The 19684-nt window shown below is 41.1% G+C and overlaps 1 protein-coding gene across 1 annotated transcript in view; it reads left to right on the plus strand.

Moving 5' to 3' along the window:
* The window catches only part of ZDHHC5 (zinc finger DHHC-type palmitoyltransferase 5), a 59301-nt gene extending 42332 nt beyond the window's left edge, over positions 1 to 16969 (plus strand). The window contains exons 3-12 of the mRNA XM_060771712.2: positions 3477 to 3598; positions 5054 to 5211; positions 6074 to 6246; positions 6400 to 6502; positions 6584 to 6675; positions 8022 to 8154; positions 8539 to 8662; positions 9624 to 9736; positions 13488 to 14374; positions 15270 to 16969. Coding sequence (XP_060627695.2) covers positions 3477 to 3598; positions 5054 to 5211; positions 6074 to 6246; positions 6400 to 6502; positions 6584 to 6675; positions 8022 to 8154; positions 8539 to 8662; positions 9624 to 9736; positions 13488 to 14374; positions 15270 to 15435 — 2071 coding nt within the window. The 3' untranslated portion in view covers positions 15436 to 16969. The remainder of the gene's footprint in view (positions 1 to 3476; positions 3599 to 5053; positions 5212 to 6073; positions 6247 to 6399; positions 6503 to 6583; positions 6676 to 8021; positions 8155 to 8538; positions 8663 to 9623; positions 9737 to 13487; positions 14375 to 15269) is intronic.
* Positions 16970 to 19684: the final 2715 nt, after the last annotated feature.

The following is a 19684-nucleotide window of genomic DNA, read 5'->3' on the forward strand; positions in this document are numbered from 1 at the left end:
GAGCTGATCTAGACAGATTAAGATTGGTTGATATTTCTTGCTATCATTATCCATAGCTAAGAATGAGTTTGGGTATGGGTGTTATTAGGTCACCTAATACCTATTAGTTATTTGATTAATAGACCAGTTATTAACTTGAAATAATTACCTAGATCATGTGATTTTAATATTTTTATTAGGTGTTTTTAATGTTTATACTTCATGTTTAAATGTCCTATTATCTTAAGGTGAAATTGTCCTATTGCATTTTATGCTTAGTCATATGCTATTTGATTTATGATTTGGTTTATGTATGTAAGGCATTGAATTTTGCCATTATTTTTTGTAAACCGCTTTGAGTCCACCCAGGGGTGAGAAAAGCAGTATATAAATACTGTAAATAAACAAATAAATACAAATCTCAATAGGTATCTCTCTTCTTTGCTGTTTAAGATCTTAGCACTGTAGTAAAGCTATTGATCAATTTCTTTTTATATGCCTAGGCCTGAAAACTATTTTAGCTTGCTGGACCCATCTCTGAAAAGGTAGTAGTATTGCCAAACTATGCCAGTGAAGATTTAGTTATGTTTTTCTGCCTTGACTGCATTTAAACTGCAACTGCTCCTAGAAATATCCTCCACTTCTTTCGAAGCTATAGGATGGGCAGAGCAGCTTCAAACCATTTACTAACCGCTCTGGCCGTCAGTTGGCCTACACACTAGCTGTCTGCCAGAGTTGGTTGGCAACAGGGCCTAGGCTTTCTTCACTTTCCCCAAAATTACGGGGTGAGGTGGGAAAGCAGCAGTGATTGCCTGCTAACTGCCCTCAATATCCTAGCAGCATCAAGGTTCCGTAAGTGGTTGGTAAAGGAGATCGCTGTTATTTTTCTCCCCTGAAGCCTTAGGGTGTTGCAAGTACATTTACACAGCAGCCGCAGGCCTCGGGGCTGCTTGGCAGCTGCTAAGGTAATCACTTGTTTTTCTTCCTCCCAAAGTCCAAGGCTGTAGCATGAATATGGCAATGTCAGAGCACAGGACAGGGTGGGGCAGCAAAGCTGTGAATAATCAAATCCACGAATCCCAAACCTGTAAATGTGGAAAGCCAAATTTACTGTGATTGTAAAAGGAGTAGTATATAAATAGTAGTGTAATTTCAGCTTATACACTGAAATGTCTTCTTATTGGAAATGAAAACATATTTTCACTAGGAGACTTAGGTATTGTCCAATGGAGCTGAACATTGATGGTTTTCATTCTCTCATTTTGGAGACAGAATGAGAAGGGCATTGGGTTTGATAGAGATATAATCTTAAACTTGTATTGTCAAAGGCTTTCATGGCCGGAATCACTGTGTTGTAGGTTGTTTCGGGCTATATGGCCATGTTTTAGAGGCATTTTCTCCTGACGTTTCGCCTGCATCTATGGCAAGCATCCTCAGAGGACACAGAACCCCAATGATCAACAGAAAATACTGGAGGGGGCTGGGAAGAATTGACAATGATTTACAGAAGGTGTAGTTCACCTACAAATGGAGAGCACTGTTGAACGACTGTGCATTTGGACCCAACTTGGCACAAATACTCAATATGCCCAAATTTGAACACTGATGGAATTTGAGGAAAACAGATCTTGCGAGGTCTTGCGGGCAGCCCTCCGCCTGGCCCACGTGCCCCTCCGAGTTCGGAAAGGCGCGTGGGCCAGGCAGAAAGGCTGACCACACGGCAGCCATTTTGGAGGGGGCGGGGCCAACCAAGGCAGCTTTGCAACCCCCCGAAAAAGGGCTAACGACCCTCTTGTGGGTCGCGACTCCCAGGTTGAGAACCACTGATATAGAGATTTAAATGCTACTATTGTTTTCCTGTTAGAGTTTGGAGTAATGCTAGCAATTTGCAATGGCATCGGCAGAGTATACATCAGTAGATTCCTGGATATAAAATAGAGTAGATTTCTTTAGAACAAGAGTAAATGTTCTAAATACGACTTTTTCACTCTTTGCCCTGGTGGAGAAATCATATCAGTTTGCCATTCCTATGTTGTATAATGCTAGATTAAAATTACTGTCGTACTTATAAACTTGCCTGACTGGTGTAGTTCTATATTTATTGTCCATCCAGATTTTTTAATATCCTAGGTTGTTGTTTTTTTCAGTTATAGGAAACAAAGTGGCTTACAGTGTTAAGACAAAAGACTGTGTAAACAGTATGTGGTAAATGTTTAAGCTTTAAAAGCAGAAAACAGTCGTTAAATATTTTTAAACAGTTTATATATTTGTTTAGATCTCTATAGGGTTCAAATTTAGACTATCCAGGCTAGTTAAGTGTGCAATGGGTAGATTCACAAATCACCTAAACTAAAATTCTTCAAAATTCGACATTCTGTGTTGAATTAACAAGATCTCTGTGTTTGAACATGACAAATATGCTGAAAACAAAGTACTGGATGTACTTGAGTATTACTTTAATTTAAAAAACAAAACATTGATCTTGAAAGCCTAGATTGGCTTATACATGGGTCAGTGCTAAAATAAGGATCCAGACTAAAGGTGGTGGCAAGAGGTAAAGACCAGAAGCTCTCACCCCATTGCCCCTGCCTTGCTCAAAGTGTAGAAAGGCAGCCCTCCCTTCTTCCTTTTTTCGCACCTGAGTAGTATTCAGCAGCATTGTAGGAATCTGAGAAGTACATTGTAAACCTTCTCCCCTATTTTGGGCACTCAATGGTGGTGGCTGCCACTTTTAATAGGGGCCACCAGGCTTTTACAGTATGAGTTTCTTACCTCTGCCCCTTGTCACTGCCCTTGTGCTGGATCCCAAATAGGGACAGGTGGCTTTTCTTGCTTTTTCTCTCCCCGGTTATAATTTCTCCTCATGTATGTTCCTTTCCTTGTTTCTGTTTAGATGTAGATTTTTGAAAATCAAAAATGCAGTTTAAAATTCGTTGTAACCCCTCAAAGAAACACATCATTTCCTTCTCTTTATCTTTTACCAGACATGTCCCCTTTTCTAAAAGGAAAGAAAAAATTGTTTGTTTTGTGTGCCAAAATGTTACCCTTGACTTGTCTGTGGGTCATACCAAAATGCCGTCAAATTATACACAAGTAAATACAGTAATGTGCACAAATATAATTTTCATTGTGTCCAGTGGAGCACCTGTTGAATATGTTAACATCAGCTCCTCCCCTCCTCAATAAGATGCTTAAATATAACAGAAGCTTTGTCCAGTATTCTTCACATCCATACTCTCATGCTTTCCACTTCATTTTCATTCACTCTGAGGTTCTGTAAAAATAGATACAGTAGTGACTACTGGGGGCACTTTCATTTTCATTCAGAGCATATTGAGAGACAGCTATGTGTTGCTTTTCCCCCGCTTTCTAATGCTTTGTCTTTATTTAGATGGAAAGATCTCCAAGTCTTTATTTGATGCAGAAACAAAATATAGTTAATGCAACTGGAAAGATTGCTGGCTTTGTTTTAGCTTACTTTTTCTTTGTTTGTGCAGGTGCCCGGGGCTCAGTTTCTACATCTCTCCAATCATACCCATTTACAATGCTGTGGTTTTTCTCTTTGTACTGGCCAACTTCAGTATGGCTACCTTCATGGATCCAGGCATATTTCCTCGAGGTGAGAACTATTCCTGCCCAGGAAGCATCTTTTAAGGCATTGATAATCTGGAAAGGTTTTGGCTGAGGATGTCTGGCTCAATTTTCTTGTTGAGGGTATAAGTTTTCTTGATTCTGTTGTCGAAGGCTTTCATGGCCGTAATCACTGGGTTGCTGTTAGTTTTCCATACTGTATGGCCATGTTCCAGAAGCATTCCCTCCTGACATTTCATCCACATCTATGGCAGACCTCAAAACCTCTGAGGATACCTGTCATAGATGTGGGTGAAACGTCAAGAGATAAAGCTTCTGGAACATGGCTATATAGCAAAACTCACAGCAAAACTCACAGCACACCAGTTTCTTGATTCTGTTGACCAGCTCAAGAGGGTTTAAAACAATTTTTGAAATGAATTGTGTGGTGAGAGCATTTGGATCAAGATACTGTTGGCAGTACTAAAAAGGGTGTGGTGGTAGCAGTGGGAAGGGAATTCTTTGTTGCTGTCCAGAAATAAAAATGCCAGCTTCTGATCAGCCTGTTTCCCCATTGTCTGCATTCCAGGTGGATCCATTGAAGCTAAAGGCATTTTGAGAAAGCTGCCTAGAAAATTGCAGGCAATTACAATCTTCCATGGCAGTCTTCTAGAGTGTCCTTACTTCAAAAACAGTCTGTTCAGGAGCTGGGAGTGTACCCTCTCACTTTTCATTTGATTCTGCTGTGCAACTCTGAAAAAAATGTTTATGCCAATGTAGCAAACTGTTACAAAAGAATAGGATCCCTGCCTTTGACTCTGTTTCTTCACTGAGGAAGGAAAGCAATAATTGAGAGTCTAGCACATATGTGTGGATCCATGTTGAGGAAGGCCATTTTAAAACTTTTTCTTAAGGCAACATGGATAAAGCTTAATCGAATGCTTTTGAAACGAAGTGGTCTGGCTGCATTAAATTTCAATGTAAGGAGAAGATGAGATGAGGATAAGGAAGATGAAAGCTACTGCAGTGTTTGGGCTGAATGGAGAATAATCCGTAATTATAAACCTACTGTAAAAGCCAACCCAAACTGTGTTCTTTTCAGAAGAAGTAAGAAATTATATCCATCATGTTTCATTTTGTAATTATTATGACTTAAGCACTTCCAAAACTCCAACACAGAATTAGGGAGAAAGCCCTATCTTCTTCTATAACTTCAGTTGGTGCAAAGGTTTCTCTCCATCCTGCTGAGCTTGAGAGAAAATCAAAAAGCACTTTGACATTTTGCTCCTATTTTTATTTTTATTTTATTTATTTTTTTGGCTTTCCCAAGGCCAAATACAGTCCCTTCCCACATTTTCTCCAAGCTCGGAAGAATAGAGGAGAATCTTGCTAAATTACAATAGCACATACTAGAGGCAACCTTAGTGAACCTGGGGAGTGGAGGCGGGGGATTGTTGAGCTTAGGAGAACACTGCTTCATTGATATTATTTTCCTCTACTTTAGCTGAAGAAGATGAGGATAAGGAAGATGACTTCCGAGCTCCACTCTACAAGACAGTGGAGATAAAGGGTATTCAGGTGCGCATGAAATGGTGTGCAACATGCCGCTTCTACCGACCCCCACGCTGTTCCCATTGCAGTGTCTGTGATAACTGCGTAGAGGTGAGAAACTGGGGGGAATGGTAAACATTGCATCTTAGACTATACCTATCACACCACCACTGGTGTTATTAACAGTTTAGATGAAACAAAATATGAGAGCAACAACAAGGAAATTAACTGTCTATAGAATTTTACAGTATAAATGCTACAGATGAGAAAACCGAAAACGTTCTAATCTTGAATTTAAATGACAGGCTTTTTTTTCAGACTTGAAGCATTGTAAGGTGTATCTGAAGCAGTGATGTACTATCTCAAATTACACACTGGAAGGAAAGGCAGGATATAAATAAAATGTAACACAACAATAATTCTTTGGTATATACCTCTGCAATCTAACATTAAAAACTGAAATGAGCCGTTGAGGTTTCTTGTGCCTGTTCCTGTCGTGACTGGCAGGCTTGGAGAAGAATGGGAGGTTATGTGGTTATTACAGGACCTTGCATGCAAAGAAGTTTGAGTTTTACAAGTATCTACATAAGTCTCGTTATGGAGAGAAAAAATGGGATATAAACATAATAATAATAATAATAATAATAATAATAATAATAATCTGTGTCTCTTCCTGCTTGGTGTATAACTGTACAATGCATTACAGTTAATATACTTTTAAAAGGGAGGAGTCCTCACAAGGCTTAAGTAGCCGGTTTACAGTTTTCTGTAGTCTACTCCTTGACCACAGTCTTCCTGCATACCCTTGCAAAAATAAGTTGCATCTTGGTTTCTCTGGGATTATAAATTTTTGTTGAAATCTAGTGTGCTGGAGATGGGACTAGTTGTGTAAATACTGTAACTGGACTGGAACATTTTTTCTAGAAACAGAAGTTTTTTTAAAAAATTTGTTCTTTTATGTTCTTATTGATAGGAGTTTGACCATCACTGTCCCTGGGTCAACAACTGCATTGGGCGACGCAATTACCGCTATTTCTTCCTCTTCCTGCTCTCACTTACTGCACATATCATGGGCGTATTTGGTTTTGGCTTGTTGTATGTTCTGTATCAAGTAGAGGAGCTCTCTGGAATCCGCATGGCTGTGACGTATCCTTCCTTTATGAGGAATTCCTTATGAAAAATAGTAATCCTGGTGTTCCGCTGGAACAGTGATTGTGGGTATGTGGCTGGGAAATGAATCCCCAAATAAGAATTGCATGATGATCTTTGAGTATTTTTTCCCCTTGACTTTGTTGGCAGCATGGCGGTGATGTGTGTGGCTGGCTTGTTTTTCATTCCTGTAGCTGGCCTTACAGGATTCCATGTGGTACTGGTCGCCCGAGGGCGCACTACCAATGAACAGGTATGCACTATATCTCTCTGTTAATTTCTTTCTTTGTTGCATTGTATGCTGGTTCCCCTGACCAATCTTCTGCCATTGCAGGTCACAGGCAAATTTCGGGGTGGGGTAAACCCATTCACCAATGGTTGCTGTAAGAATGTCAGCCGTGTTCTCTGTAGTTCTCCAGCCCCCAGGTAAGTTCTTCCATGTGAATGTTTCTGTAGGAAGGTGATAATAATAGCTGACAGCCAGATCTGGCCTTAGAATATTGATATGTGACACAGTAGCTATAATATTCTCTTGCCCTTTATAGACTGCAATTAAGAAAGGGAATGATAGCAGTTCTCCAGATAAGTGGAGAAAACACTAATTAATTGTGTATATAGACTACTGACTGGACTCTGTCTTCTTTGAAGGAGCCTCTGATTTCTTTAAAAGTAATAATCGGCCCTTATGCAGGCCTATTATTTCCCACAGCTTTGCTCACCTCAGATGAGCTAACATTTGATCACCTTTGGTAATAAGTTATTACCCGTCTAGCATGCATCTTTTTTAGAGAGGAAAGGGCTTGTATGTTATATACTGTATAGTGATGCACAAAGCTCATTAGCCACAATTGAATTCTGATGCCCTTTTACATTGATACACCTTTTGTGCCATATACATGTATACTGTGCCACAGAGCATCAAATACTGCCTCTAATACAATTCTGTAAAAACCGTTAGATCTTTTGAAGGATTGCCGTAGTCTGAAATGGTAATAGCTTTCCTTTATAGCACGGTTTTGCTTTCCATATAGCCATTCATAGATATTTAATGTGTTTTTGCCACTTGTGTGGATTGTGTAGATAAAAGCAACATGAAATTTTACTTTTTTTTAATTTCCAGTTGCTTGAATTCTGGTTACTATGAATATAGTGCACTAAAGGGTATAGGGGATAAATATTATTTCCTGTTTTTAATCTTGATTTCACTTTCAAAGAAGGCAATTTAGCCTCTTTCTTTACTCAATCTGGGATGTATCTATTCTATGGAAATACAAGACATTTTTTTAAGAATTCTGTTGATGTCATTTGAAAAACATTTAGCAGTTGCTACATTTAGGGAAATACATGTTCTCTAAGATTTAGTCACTTGCATTACTTCTTTTCTTCCTTCTTTCCTTCTTTTGTTATTACATGAGAGCGTGGTGATATGTCCACTTGTATAAAATACAAAGCTGAGGGAAAGATGCATTCTGTCCTACACAGAGAGCCACAAGAGCATGTGTCACATATGATATTAGGATTTTATCATACAGTATGTGGGAATCATGGGGACAATACATCTTGGAGAATAATGCATGGGAAGTCAATCCCTTCTCTGGTGGCAATTTTTTGCAGTTCTTTGAATACAAAGAAGTCAGGGCCTCAAATCCTTCCTCTATTTTGTTGAAATGTGTAAACATAATTAGGTCACATTGTGTTTGCAAGAAGGATGCTTTTTCATCTTTCTTGATTTTAGTCTATGGGTGTTTTATTTTCGTCTGGTATTTTGCTAGGTATCTTGGGCGGCCAAAGACAGAGCAGACTGTATTAGTGAGGCCACCATTCCTGCGACCAGAAATATCAGATGGGCAGATTGCTGTAAAGATAATGGACAATGGTATCCAGGCTGAACTGACAAGAACAAAGGTGAGAAGGATATGAAGGTGCTGCCCACGCAGTGGCCTTCTCAAAACTTTGCTGCTGTGTACGTGAGTAGGAACTTGGACATTCTACCTGCATGTTATTGCTCCTTATTTTCGATTTTCCCCATTAAATGAAGGTCTGCTTCCCTCCCATGTAGCCCCTGCTGCATGAGAGTTGTTCCCTTTGTATTTTTGATAATCTGACTTACCCTTTCCCTTTTCATCCAGTAACCGAGACATGCACAGTCTACGACTGCCCTTCCAGAAATGCTAGATAGCTGCAGGTCCTTCTAATCACTTGTGAGCTTTTATTGACCTGGGGACAATGTTCAGGACTTTGAGTCCTGCCTCATTCTTCTGATTACTCCTCTGCCCTTTGTCTCTGCAGTCCAAAGGAAGTCTTGAAGTGATGGAGAGCCAATCTGCTGATGCTGAGCCACCACCCCCACCTAAACCAGACCTCAGCCGCTACACAGGTCTGAGGACGCATTTAACCCTGACCACCAATGAGGGTAAGAGGAGCATGCTAGGAAGACAAGGGACATAACCAACTCATTCAATGATCTAGTCCCCAGTTGCAGTATCCACTATCCAATAGAGATTCTGGTTGTTACTGAACCACTGACAAAATGCAATGGTTATTGTGTGGTATAACCATTAGGCCGCCTTTTACTGGTTACTGTTGGCCAAATATTAAGATGGAATTGCATTAGTTCACATGTCAGCATTGCTTTTCTAGCAAGGAGCAAATGTACTACTGGAACAAATACTGCATTGGTAGCTAGGTTGTTTGAATCTTAGAACTCTAGCTTTGGCTCTGGGTGAGACACAAAGATTGCTGAGGGCAGTCAGGATTTGGGGATTGACTGTACAGCTGCCTTCTTTTGTTTGTGGAAGGTGGAGTTTCTGAAGGAGGAAGGTCTCTATGATGTTCTGCTATCATAGAGATGATATGGAACAAAAATAATAAGGAAAAATACCCTCCTTTCCTGTTTTCAGGCAGTATGCCTGCTGCAATGTTCCAAGAAGACGCAGCACCTGGAAGTATATATGATGTGTCAAGATATTTTTACCACTTTTTTGGTTTTTGCCTTAGACTTTTCCAGTCAGTTTTAATACCGTCCATCCAGTAGTGCTCAAAATGGATAGCCACAGAAGTCAGGACTGGCGAGGCTTGCATGCAGAGACTGGAAGCTGCTTTGTGATCTCATTATTGGGGAAACGCTCCTCTTGTTCCATTTCACCTCCACCCAAGTTCTATATCTCTTAGCTGCTGACTGATTCTCTGACCTCCGTGGTGTTTCCACCTTCCATAGGCTCTTACCTGGCTCTCACGGATCAGTCATTTGCTGTATGTGGAACTTCAATTCAATGCTAAGAGGGAGATTTCTGGTACTTCCTGGGTGAAGCTGCAAGTGACTGTGTATCGCATTGCTTGTGAGTGCATGTGTGTATCTCCCTTTCTCTCTGCAGACAGCAGTTTGCTAGGCAAAGACAGCCCTCCAACTCCTACCATGTATAAGTACAGACCTGGTTATAGCAGCGGCAGCACTTCAGCTGCAATGCCTCACTCCACCAGCGCCAAGGTAATGAAACTCTGCTTTTTTAGTGTGAAGGGCAGGGGGTGGAGTGTCATGCAGGATAAGGAACTGGGAAGGGAATTCGCTTTAAGACCATACAATGCTCTAGCACTTTAATTTTATTTGACATGTATCTTCTCTAACAGGGAATGGGAGCCTTTAGAATCTTGCAGTATTGACTTTTTTGTATTTTACAATTATTTCCATCGGTTTTATATTATAACCTCTGGGCAGGTTACCATAAAATCAATTTTAAAAATTAAAATGTAAGAAAACAACATTTGACTATTTTCTAATAAGCAACACAGCATATTTTTAAAAGTTGACCTTAAAACTATATAAAATTGTATGCTGGTTCTACTGAGTGAAGTCATTAGGTCCCAAAGGCATTTGTTAAAAAGAAAAAAAAAACAGGTTTTAACTTAGCATCAAAATAGGACTAATGTCTGTGTCAGTTAGACCATTAAGGGATATTAGAAGCTTAAGGTCTATCAACTGGAGTCCATTGCAAAATAATGGCTCAGTTGGAGTTAAATTACTGAACTCCATGGTTATACACCACAATAGACATCAGCCTTGACAGACCTTAATTTTGCTGCTGGTACAGACTTAAAAGATAAGGCCCTTGCTGATTTACTATAAATCGCCCAGAGATATACTGGTAGATTTATATACCTTCTACCTCCTTATGTGGCTCTGGATAAGTGACAAATACAAAATGCTGGGGTCATGAAGCACAGCTTTCAGGTGTTTTTATTAAAGAGCTCTGATGATTTCTCAGTGGTCCCAAAAGGCATTCATTTTGAAGTCCTGCATGAGCTTTCCATTGGCCATTTCTATATTTTCTTCTTTCTTTCCATGGATGCTAGTCCTGGTTCTCCTGCTCCTTACTGTTTTCTGATATTGTATGAGTAACCGCATGCACAACCTTTTCTTTCCACTATTGCTTGCAATCTTGTGGTGAGAGCTAGCTTTCTCAAAGTCATGTACATCTGGTAAGCAGCTTTCTCAAAGTCATGTACATCTTAATAAGCACTTCTTAATGGAGGTCAGTATGTTAGTCTATTGAAGAAAAATCAACAAAGTGTACTGTGGCACCTTAAATGTGAACAGATTAGAAGTGCAATACTATATGTGTATACTCAAAAATAAGTTTAATTTAATTGAGTTCAGTGGAGTTTAAAAATAGATATGTATCACAGCCTACTTGTAGTAAAAATTTTCATGGAACAGAACCTACATAATTGGTTAATTGAAGAACTGTATCTCCTTTTATGAGCCCATTAGAACTCTTTAGATCAGGGGTCCTCAAACTTTTTGAACAGGGGGCCAGTTCACTGTCCCTCAGACTGCTGGAGGGCCGGACTATAGTTTACACGGGAATATTGTGAAACATTTGTTTTATATATTGTGAAACATTTATTTCTAATTACAAATAAATGAAAATTTGACTTCAAGCATGTTGTAGCATGGGTAACAGGTTTACTATAACAGCAGGAACCCATGAATATGTTTACTGATCAGCCTATTGGCCAAACTTTTTGGCCAATAGTTTGTGGCAGCCACACAGTTTCTGGATGAGAACTACTACTTTCAAAGTAAGGGCCGCACAATTAAACAGAAAATAACACTTTCAAACTAGGAACAGATTTCTGTTCTACAATTTAATATTACGTTTATTTATACACCACTTTTTGTCTCCACGAGGAGACTGTGGGCCGTTCCAGACGCCCTATACCTCAGGATCAACCCAGGTTTTCTGCTTTAAACTGGATTATATGAGTCTGCACTGCCAGATAATCTGGTATAAACAGAAAACCTAGGATCAGATCTAGAGATATAGAGCCTGTCTGAAAAGGCCCTTCCAAACAGCCATATAACCCAGAATATCAAGGCAGATAATCCACAATATCTGCTTTGAACTGCATTATCAGAGTCCATGTAAGCCAGTTAAGTGTGGATTTTATACAGCTGTGTGGAAAGGGCCAAAACAGCTTACATTTAAATACAATTTTAAATCTACAAATATATGAAACATTATAATAGAATTAAACATCACTACTATTCTTTAAAGCAGGCATGGGCCAGCTTGGGCCCTCCTTGTGTTTTGGACTTCAACTCCCACAATTCCTAACAGCCAGTAGTGGGAGCTGAAGTCCAAAACACAAGGAGGGCCCAAGCTGGCCCATGCCTGCTTTAAACATTCAATGGAAAGCTATCAAAACACATTCAAAGCTGAATAGGGAAAAGAGACCCTGACATTTGGGAATTAACAGGCTGCTATTGGTTCAGCCGCCCCTGCCAGGGGCCGGATAAAGGCCCCCGGCGGGCCGGATTCGGCCCCCGGGCCGTAGTTTGGGGACCCCTGCTTTAGATCATCTGGAGAGACCTTTCACTCAGCCCCACCAAATGAGCCCGAGAAAGTCCCACCACTTTCTCGGGCTCATTTGGTGGGAACAAGGAGTGGGTCTTCTTGGTGGCTGCTCCCAAACTTTGGAAGTTCCTTCCTAGGGAGGCCATGCTGTTTCTTTCCTTCCATCAGCATGTTAAAACATATTTTATGCTATCATGCTTTTAGAAACTGACTGGAGTGGGTTTTAATGCTGTGTGGTACTCTTTTTAAGGTTTGTATATAATATTTTAATGAATTTAATGTTCAGTGTTTCAACTTCACTAATTGTTGAACTGTTTTGAAATAACTCTTACATTTATACATTTACTGACACTTTTGTATAATTTTAAATTTTAAATCTGTGTTGCTTTTTACTGCTTTGAGTCCCAGTATTCTGAGAAAGGCGAGAAATAAATTAATAAAACAAACGTAGTGAAACAAACGTACAACAAAAAATTGTAGTGTATCCATTTATCTCTAGGAGTGCCTTGAAGTTCTAATAGGCCTAGACAAATTAAGATTTTAATTCTGTTTAGATGCAGAGGGAATAAGCCAAAATAGGGAAACAGTTTTTGTCTAACTTCCTAATATTCCATTCTCAGTTGCTTTTAGCCATTGACTAAACTGATAGAATCAGCCAATGTGCCCAAATTCTGGTTGATATATGCCTCTCTTTTATAGCTAGTCCCTTTTTAAAAATAAAACTCATGTTCCTTTTAAATCACAAATCTGCATCTGTCTGTGTGTCTAAGGAGTTCTCTTTAGTATATTGCAAACCCTAACCTATTTTCTGGTGCCCCAGTTTTACTTCCAAACAACCAAATACTCAACCACCTGTGTTCGCTATTACATACCCATCTACTAAGGAGAAATGTCTTTTCAGTAGCTATTTAGGAAGTTAAGAAACAAAAATTATTGAAAAAAACAACTCTTCATTACTTCATGTTACATGCATCAGTGTCCTGTTCTTTCTCAGAGAAGGCAGATATGGGATGATTCTGTTACTTAACTTGAAAATATCTCCATAAAGTAGGTTGAGCTGAAAGACTGGGCCAGTGTCAGCCAGGAACTTCATGGCTGAGAGAGAATTTGAAGTTATATCTCCAGGTTTAATACTTCAGTTGTTATACCACCTTGACTCTCAGTAAGGGTATTACTCCATTGTTTAACTTAAAAAATTGTATTATATGTTTTTGCAGAATTAAGGTTTCTTCATTAAGAAAGGGGGGGTGTATTAAGCATAGGTCCTTATCGATGGATGGTTTGAGGAAGCAAAATCTGCACTCAGTCTATCTGAATTATTACAATATGTACAGCAGAGAAGGCTTGCAAATGACTGTTTTACCTATCTTTCCCCCACTACAGCTAAGCCGGGGAGACAGCCTGAAAGAGCCAACCTCCATTGCTGAGAGCAGTCGAAACCCCAGCTACCGCTCTGAACCAAGTCTGGAGCCAGAGAGTTTTCGTTCTCCCACTTTTGGGAAGAGTTTCCATTTTGATCCACTTTCCAGTGGCTCGCGCTCCTCTAGCCTCAAGTCTGCTCAAGGCACAGGCTTTGAATTGGGCCACCTTCAGTCAATTCGCTCTGAAGGTACCACATCCACATCTTACAAGAGCTTGGTGAACCAGACACGCAATGGAAGCTTATCATACGACAGCCTTCTCACACCATCAGATAGCCCTGACTTTGAGTCAGTGCAGGCAGGCCCCGAGCCAGAACCCCCGATGGGTTACATGTCTCCTTTCTTATCTGCCCGAATTGCTCAACAACGAGAAGCTGACCTGCACAGTCGTTTCCCAAGCTCTGGCTCACCCAAGCACCAGCCCCCTCGCGATTCTTCACCTGTTCGCTATGACAATCTTTCACGCCACATTGTGGCCTCCATGCAGGAGCGGGAGAAGCTACTGCAACAGTCTCCCACACCTCCACCTCTGGCCAAAGAGGAGGATACAGGTCTGGGGGACTCAGGCATCCAGTCTACACCAGGCTCCAGCAATGCCCCACGTACCAGCTCCTCCTCGGACGATTCAAAGCGCTCCCCACTGGGCAAGAACCCCCTCACTCGCCCAGTGGCACCTCGTTTTGGCAAACCAGAACCATCACATATGCTCAGAGTACGCTCCTTGGGCTCACCAGACCAGCCTGCAGCCCCGCACTTGGGCAAATCTGTGTCTTACAGCCAAAAACAGTCATCCCAGGCCATCGTCCCAGAGACTGAGGAGGTGGCCTTGCAGCCTTTATTGGCACCAAAGTAAGTACAAGTGACACCTGCCTTGTGCTTTAAGTGTTCCTTGACTTGTCCAAGGGATGAACCACATTCAGTCCTGCCCCATCACTGTTCTGACTGAGGACCCTAAGGTAGTTTTGATTCCTGTGGCAGCATCTAGAAGGAATGGCTGGGGGGTGTTCTGCGAATAGTGCCTGCTCTCGTCTGCCCTGTCTTCCCTTTCCTCTTCCTTCCTGTCCTTCAGTGTGTGAACCATTTCCTCATATTGTTAATCCCATAGAACCACTTCCTTTTAGTGAGGTATGTGGATTTAAGCATCCTCACTTTCCCTGTATGTGTGAGATGGCCATTGACTTCCATACATGATCTCTGGATCCTCTGTGAAATGACTGCCTGGTTTTTACCTCATAGGTGAAAACACTATATATGAGATTGCTCTTTCTTCCCCTTTTGCTCAGTGTGTTCCTTTTCCATGCCCTGTTTCAGTGCACGTGAGAGATCCTCAATCTGCCATCAAGAAGGGGGCAGATAGTAAAATTAGCCTGTTCTTTTGAAGATGCTGGGAGCATGATCTCTTCTATTCCTTTCCCGGGGATTTTTCTTTTAATGCCATGCAGTTCCTTCCTTTTATCCCATCCAGAATGTGGTGTTTTGGGCAACTGTGTCTTTCTTTCTTAATAGCCATTTAGGTTCCCATCCTTCCTTAGAGAGGTGTGTGTTTGGCTACAACCTGTTCCTATTTTAAAATGTTTGTGGGGTCCTTCCAGTTTTTTGTGAGCTGTGAAGGTCCCCTGTCCTTCCACAAGCCAAGGCAGCTTCCCTTTCCATAACCCTATCAGAGTGTGAGACTTCCTTCACTTCCATTGCCATTGAATGAGTGGTCACTTCCTGACGCCCTTGTATCCTTCCTTTTTCCCAGAGACGAGGTGCAGATGAGACCCTCCTACAGCAAGTCCAATGGGCAGCCCAAGAGCCTGGGGTCAACCTCGCCCTCCCCTGGCCAGCCACCTCTCAGCAGTCCCACTCGTGGAGGAGTCAAGAAGGTCTCTGGAGTGGGTGGGACCACATATGAGATCTCAGTATGAGGAACTGATCTCCCCACTGTCAATTCCTCCTTGGCTGATGAGCAGGAGGCAAGAATTTGCTCAGCAAATGGTTGCCCCTTCAATGCATGGACATTTTTTATGAATCCAGTTTTTTGTGGGAGGCGGGGGGGTGGGGGGAGAGCAGAGCGGACAAATACCTTTTTAAACTAAACTGGGATTGGGAGAGTCCCTAAACACTACAGCAGGATCCCATCCTGGCTCACCTCCACCACCTCTACTCTTCCTCTCAACCAACCAAGAGACTGCAATTTGTAGCACACACTGCCGAGAAAGAAGGGGGAGAGGCTTGCTGCCAGCACTCTTCCATGGCAGGTGCTGGATGCAGCCTGCTCTGCTACTAACAAGACAGTCAATTGTGGACCTCGTGCAATCGCTCACCTAGTGCAGTAGGAGTGGATCATTTAAAAACATTTTTTATTATTGTTACGAATTCTATTTTTTCCTCTTCTGAGTTGCTGGGTGTGTGTATATATAAATATCTATAAATATATAAATATAAATATAAAAAAGAAATTATATATCTACCCACATTGAGGGAGACAGACCCAAGGCACGCTCTATTTGCTTGGCTTGAGGGAACTGTGTATAAATTGTATACGTTCAGGGGAGTCTTGGGGGGATATATTGGGTCAGCCACTTGATTTACTTTGAATGGATGAAATGGCCCTCAAATAATATGGAACCCCTGTGAGACCACTACTCCAAGACAGGTAGAGCTGAGGAAAAGCCATGCTGGCATTTGACCTGGCCGCATCGTGCCATAGCGAGCCATGAGTTTGGCTACTTGTTCCCAGCTCTGAATTGTGCATTCCAGGAAGGAGCATTCACAGGCACTGCCTTCCTCATCCCTGCCCCCTGGATTGAATTTTACTGGAAATCTTTCCCCATGAATACACCCTTCATTCCCAAAGGGCATCGAGGGTTTAGGAGAACCAAGGGAATAGTTGGTTTCCCAGGTTTGTACCTTCCAGGCTGACTTTTTGATGCTGTCTTAAGAAAAGAATTCCCAGCAACAGGACTGTATCTCTTGAAAACCAAGCAGAGTAGCATGTGCAGCACTGGTAGCAGTAAGTGCCCAACTACAGGGATGTCTGGGGTGCTGAGTGGAGAGTGTAGGGTGGCAGTGGTGTTGGAGCTGGGTCCCTCAGGAGGAAATATTACATATATTTAGAAAGCCCTCCCCAGGTGGTTCCCCTTGCCTCTTTTTTACAGGACTTTTATGAATTTCTCCATTTGATTTCTTGTGATGTCATGGTTCTTTATTCCCAAACTGGGCAAGAGAAAGAAGAGGAAAAATGCAAACAAACCAAAAAGCAATATTTTTCCATATGCCAAAAATTTCTCTCCACCCATAGACACCCATGAAAAAAATCAGAGCAACCCAGGAATTCAAGTCTCTACTGATTCTTTCTGTATGGCAATATGTTAACTGTGGTCTCCACTGAGCCACACTTTTATTTTTATTATGACTAGCCATTTTAAAATGAGGAATAAAAAATATAATGAGCCACTCCCCCCATGCTTGTGTATTTTTGTTGTATTAGCTGAGGGTGCAGTTCTGGTAGTTGTCCTTCATTGTTACAATATGCAGTAAGTTGGCAGGCAGCTTGAAGACATGTATACACACTATGAAATGGGTTCACTTGAGACACTACTGTTCCTGTCTTGAACTTCGTTTATTCTCTTGATCCTTATTGTCACTGCTAATTTCTCTTAACAGGTGAGCCACAAGTGCATCTGCTGTAATTCCAAGCCTTACTTATAGAGGAAACCATGAAAATTGTTTTAAAGGCACAATTGAAACAGTTTTATAAATTACATAGGCTTGTCTCATGCATTCTAGATGAATTTACCGCATGGTGTTATGGAAGTATGCCATGGTGAGGCACACAGTTCAGAAAAATCACAAGGCTGTCTGCAACAGTCAGAAGATTATTATTTATTTCGTATCAAAAGCATTGCATAAATTAGTATGGAACTGATAAAATAGAAGGTGTGGAGGCGGCTAAATATCTTTTGACCAAAAACAGGCAACAGCAACGGCATTGTCTGTAGCCTCCAACAATTCCTCCTCTGTACATGTGGCAGGGCACAATGGACAAGCATACAGATGTAGAGTTGTCTGTTCTGCTCCACAGTCACACAAGGTATGGGATTCTTTTAGGTAGTGCCATTTTGCCAAGTTGTCTTTTGATCTGCCTATTCCGCTTCTGAGTCTATTCAGGGACTTCCAGGTTGCCCATTCTTGGTTTGCCCCTGGAGGAAGACCCTCATGGGGGGCCATCCAGTTGGGATTTCCTGATTTAACTGCCCAGAGGGATAATGAAAAGCTAGCTATTCATAGAGTTCCCAAGATCACTTGACTTAGTGTTCATTATAAAGCAACCTGATGATTCCTATCCATAGGCTCTGGACTTAAGCCTTTTTGCAATCCGGTTAGTCAGCACAGGGAACTCCCTTTGCTTGCAGATTGCTTGCAGTAGGATTACAGCCAGCTTTCATAAGAGCGCTTATCTAGAGCTCAGTCTCTACCACCATGCTTAGCAGTGACTTGCTCGGCTCTGCCAGGTGACAAACAGGTGTTACAAGATACGTACAAGCAGGAGCATTGTAAATGTGGAGGTCTTGGGCCTTATAAAACCCTTGACCCTTTCGTCAGTAATAGCATCAATTTAGTATTAGTATTAACTATATTAAAATCATACTTTCAATCTAATTCAATTGCAGAAGGAAACAGATGTTTCATGACCTGCTTGAACCCACAGTTTTGAGTCCACCCTGCCCCCCGCCCCAAATCAAGTCTTGCAACAACCTGTTTTCTTGAAAGCCAAGGTGTCCAGAGGTAAGAATGGGGTTAAGTGCTAGGTCAGCAATCTGCCATAGTTTCACTTGGGACCTCAATCTTAACCTCAGATTTCCCTTTTTATGTGAGGTATAATGAGCTTTGTAAAAAAAAAAAAAACCAGACTATGAAACACTGGGATGAGGAAAAGTGCTACAAACAATATCGATAGCAATCACTACTAATTATTTGAATCTCACAATGAGCTGCCTGAAGATTGCTGTAAACTTGGCCTTGCATAGTTAAGTTGATGCCCAGAAAAAAATAACATGCCAATGTTGATCAAAAAAGTGATCAAAATATTGTATATTTTTAAAAGATAACATGAACAGCTGCTCCTGCCACTCAAAAAAAAGATGTTTTGCTTATTTGATAGAAGTTTGAGGAAAAACATAAGCAAACGATAAAAACATGTTTGCATAGCATGGATCCACTTGAAATTGAAGTGGCCATCCATACTTTCTGAAGAAGACAGTAATATGCATGGCAACTACAGTAGTCTCTCCCTTATCCAACCTTTGCTCATCCAACGTTCTGCATTAACCAATGCAGTCTGCCTCCTGCCCGGATCCACAGCTGTTTCAATACATTGCAATGTTTTGGTGCTAAATTTGTAGATGCAGTCATTACTACATAACGTTACCATGTATTGAACTGCCTTTTCTGTCGATTTGTTGTAAAACATGATGTTTTTGTGCTTAATTTGTAAAATCATAACACAATTTGACGTTTAATAGACCTTTCCTTAATCCCTTCTTATTATCAAACATTTTCGCTTATCCAACATTCTGCCGGCCTGTTTATGTTGGATAAGCAAGACCCTACTGTATACCCTGTAGTGGAAACTGGCAACTTGTAGCCTTTGAGATTTTTGTTACCACACCTCCCATAGGAGCTAGTGTGGTTTAGTGGTTTGCACGTTGGAATACAGTTCTGGAAAACCAGGGTCTGAACCCCCACTCAGCCAAGGAAATCCTTTGGCAAATCACACTCTTTCAGCTTCAGAGGAAGGCAAACCCCCTCTAACAAATCTGGCCAAGAAAACCCTGTGATAGTCATTGTAAGGCAGAAACTACTTGAATGCAAAAAACTGCCATAATTCCATAAAAATAGGTTATGCTAGCTAGCACTACTGGAAGCTATAGGCCAAAATAATCCAAAACAGATTTTCTAGTTGTAAGAAGTCCCTCCAATTTCTAAAATTAGACAACCTTTAAATACCTACTTTCTTAATTTAGCCATGATGGATAAAATGCTACGACAAACAATACATGAAGGTTTTGTTAAATAAATTCCTATTACAATGCTTCATGCGGGAAGCTTGAGTGTTTCTGACTTTTAACCATGGTTTCGTATAGATGGATTCATTTAATGCCAGTGCTATAT

Source organism: Anolis sagrei, chromosome 1, assembly GCF_037176765.1.
Source record: "Anolis sagrei isolate rAnoSag1 chromosome 1, rAnoSag1.mat, whole genome shotgun sequence".
In the NCBI taxonomy this organism is placed as follows: domain Eukaryota; kingdom Metazoa; phylum Chordata; class Lepidosauria; order Squamata; family Dactyloidae; genus Anolis; species Anolis sagrei.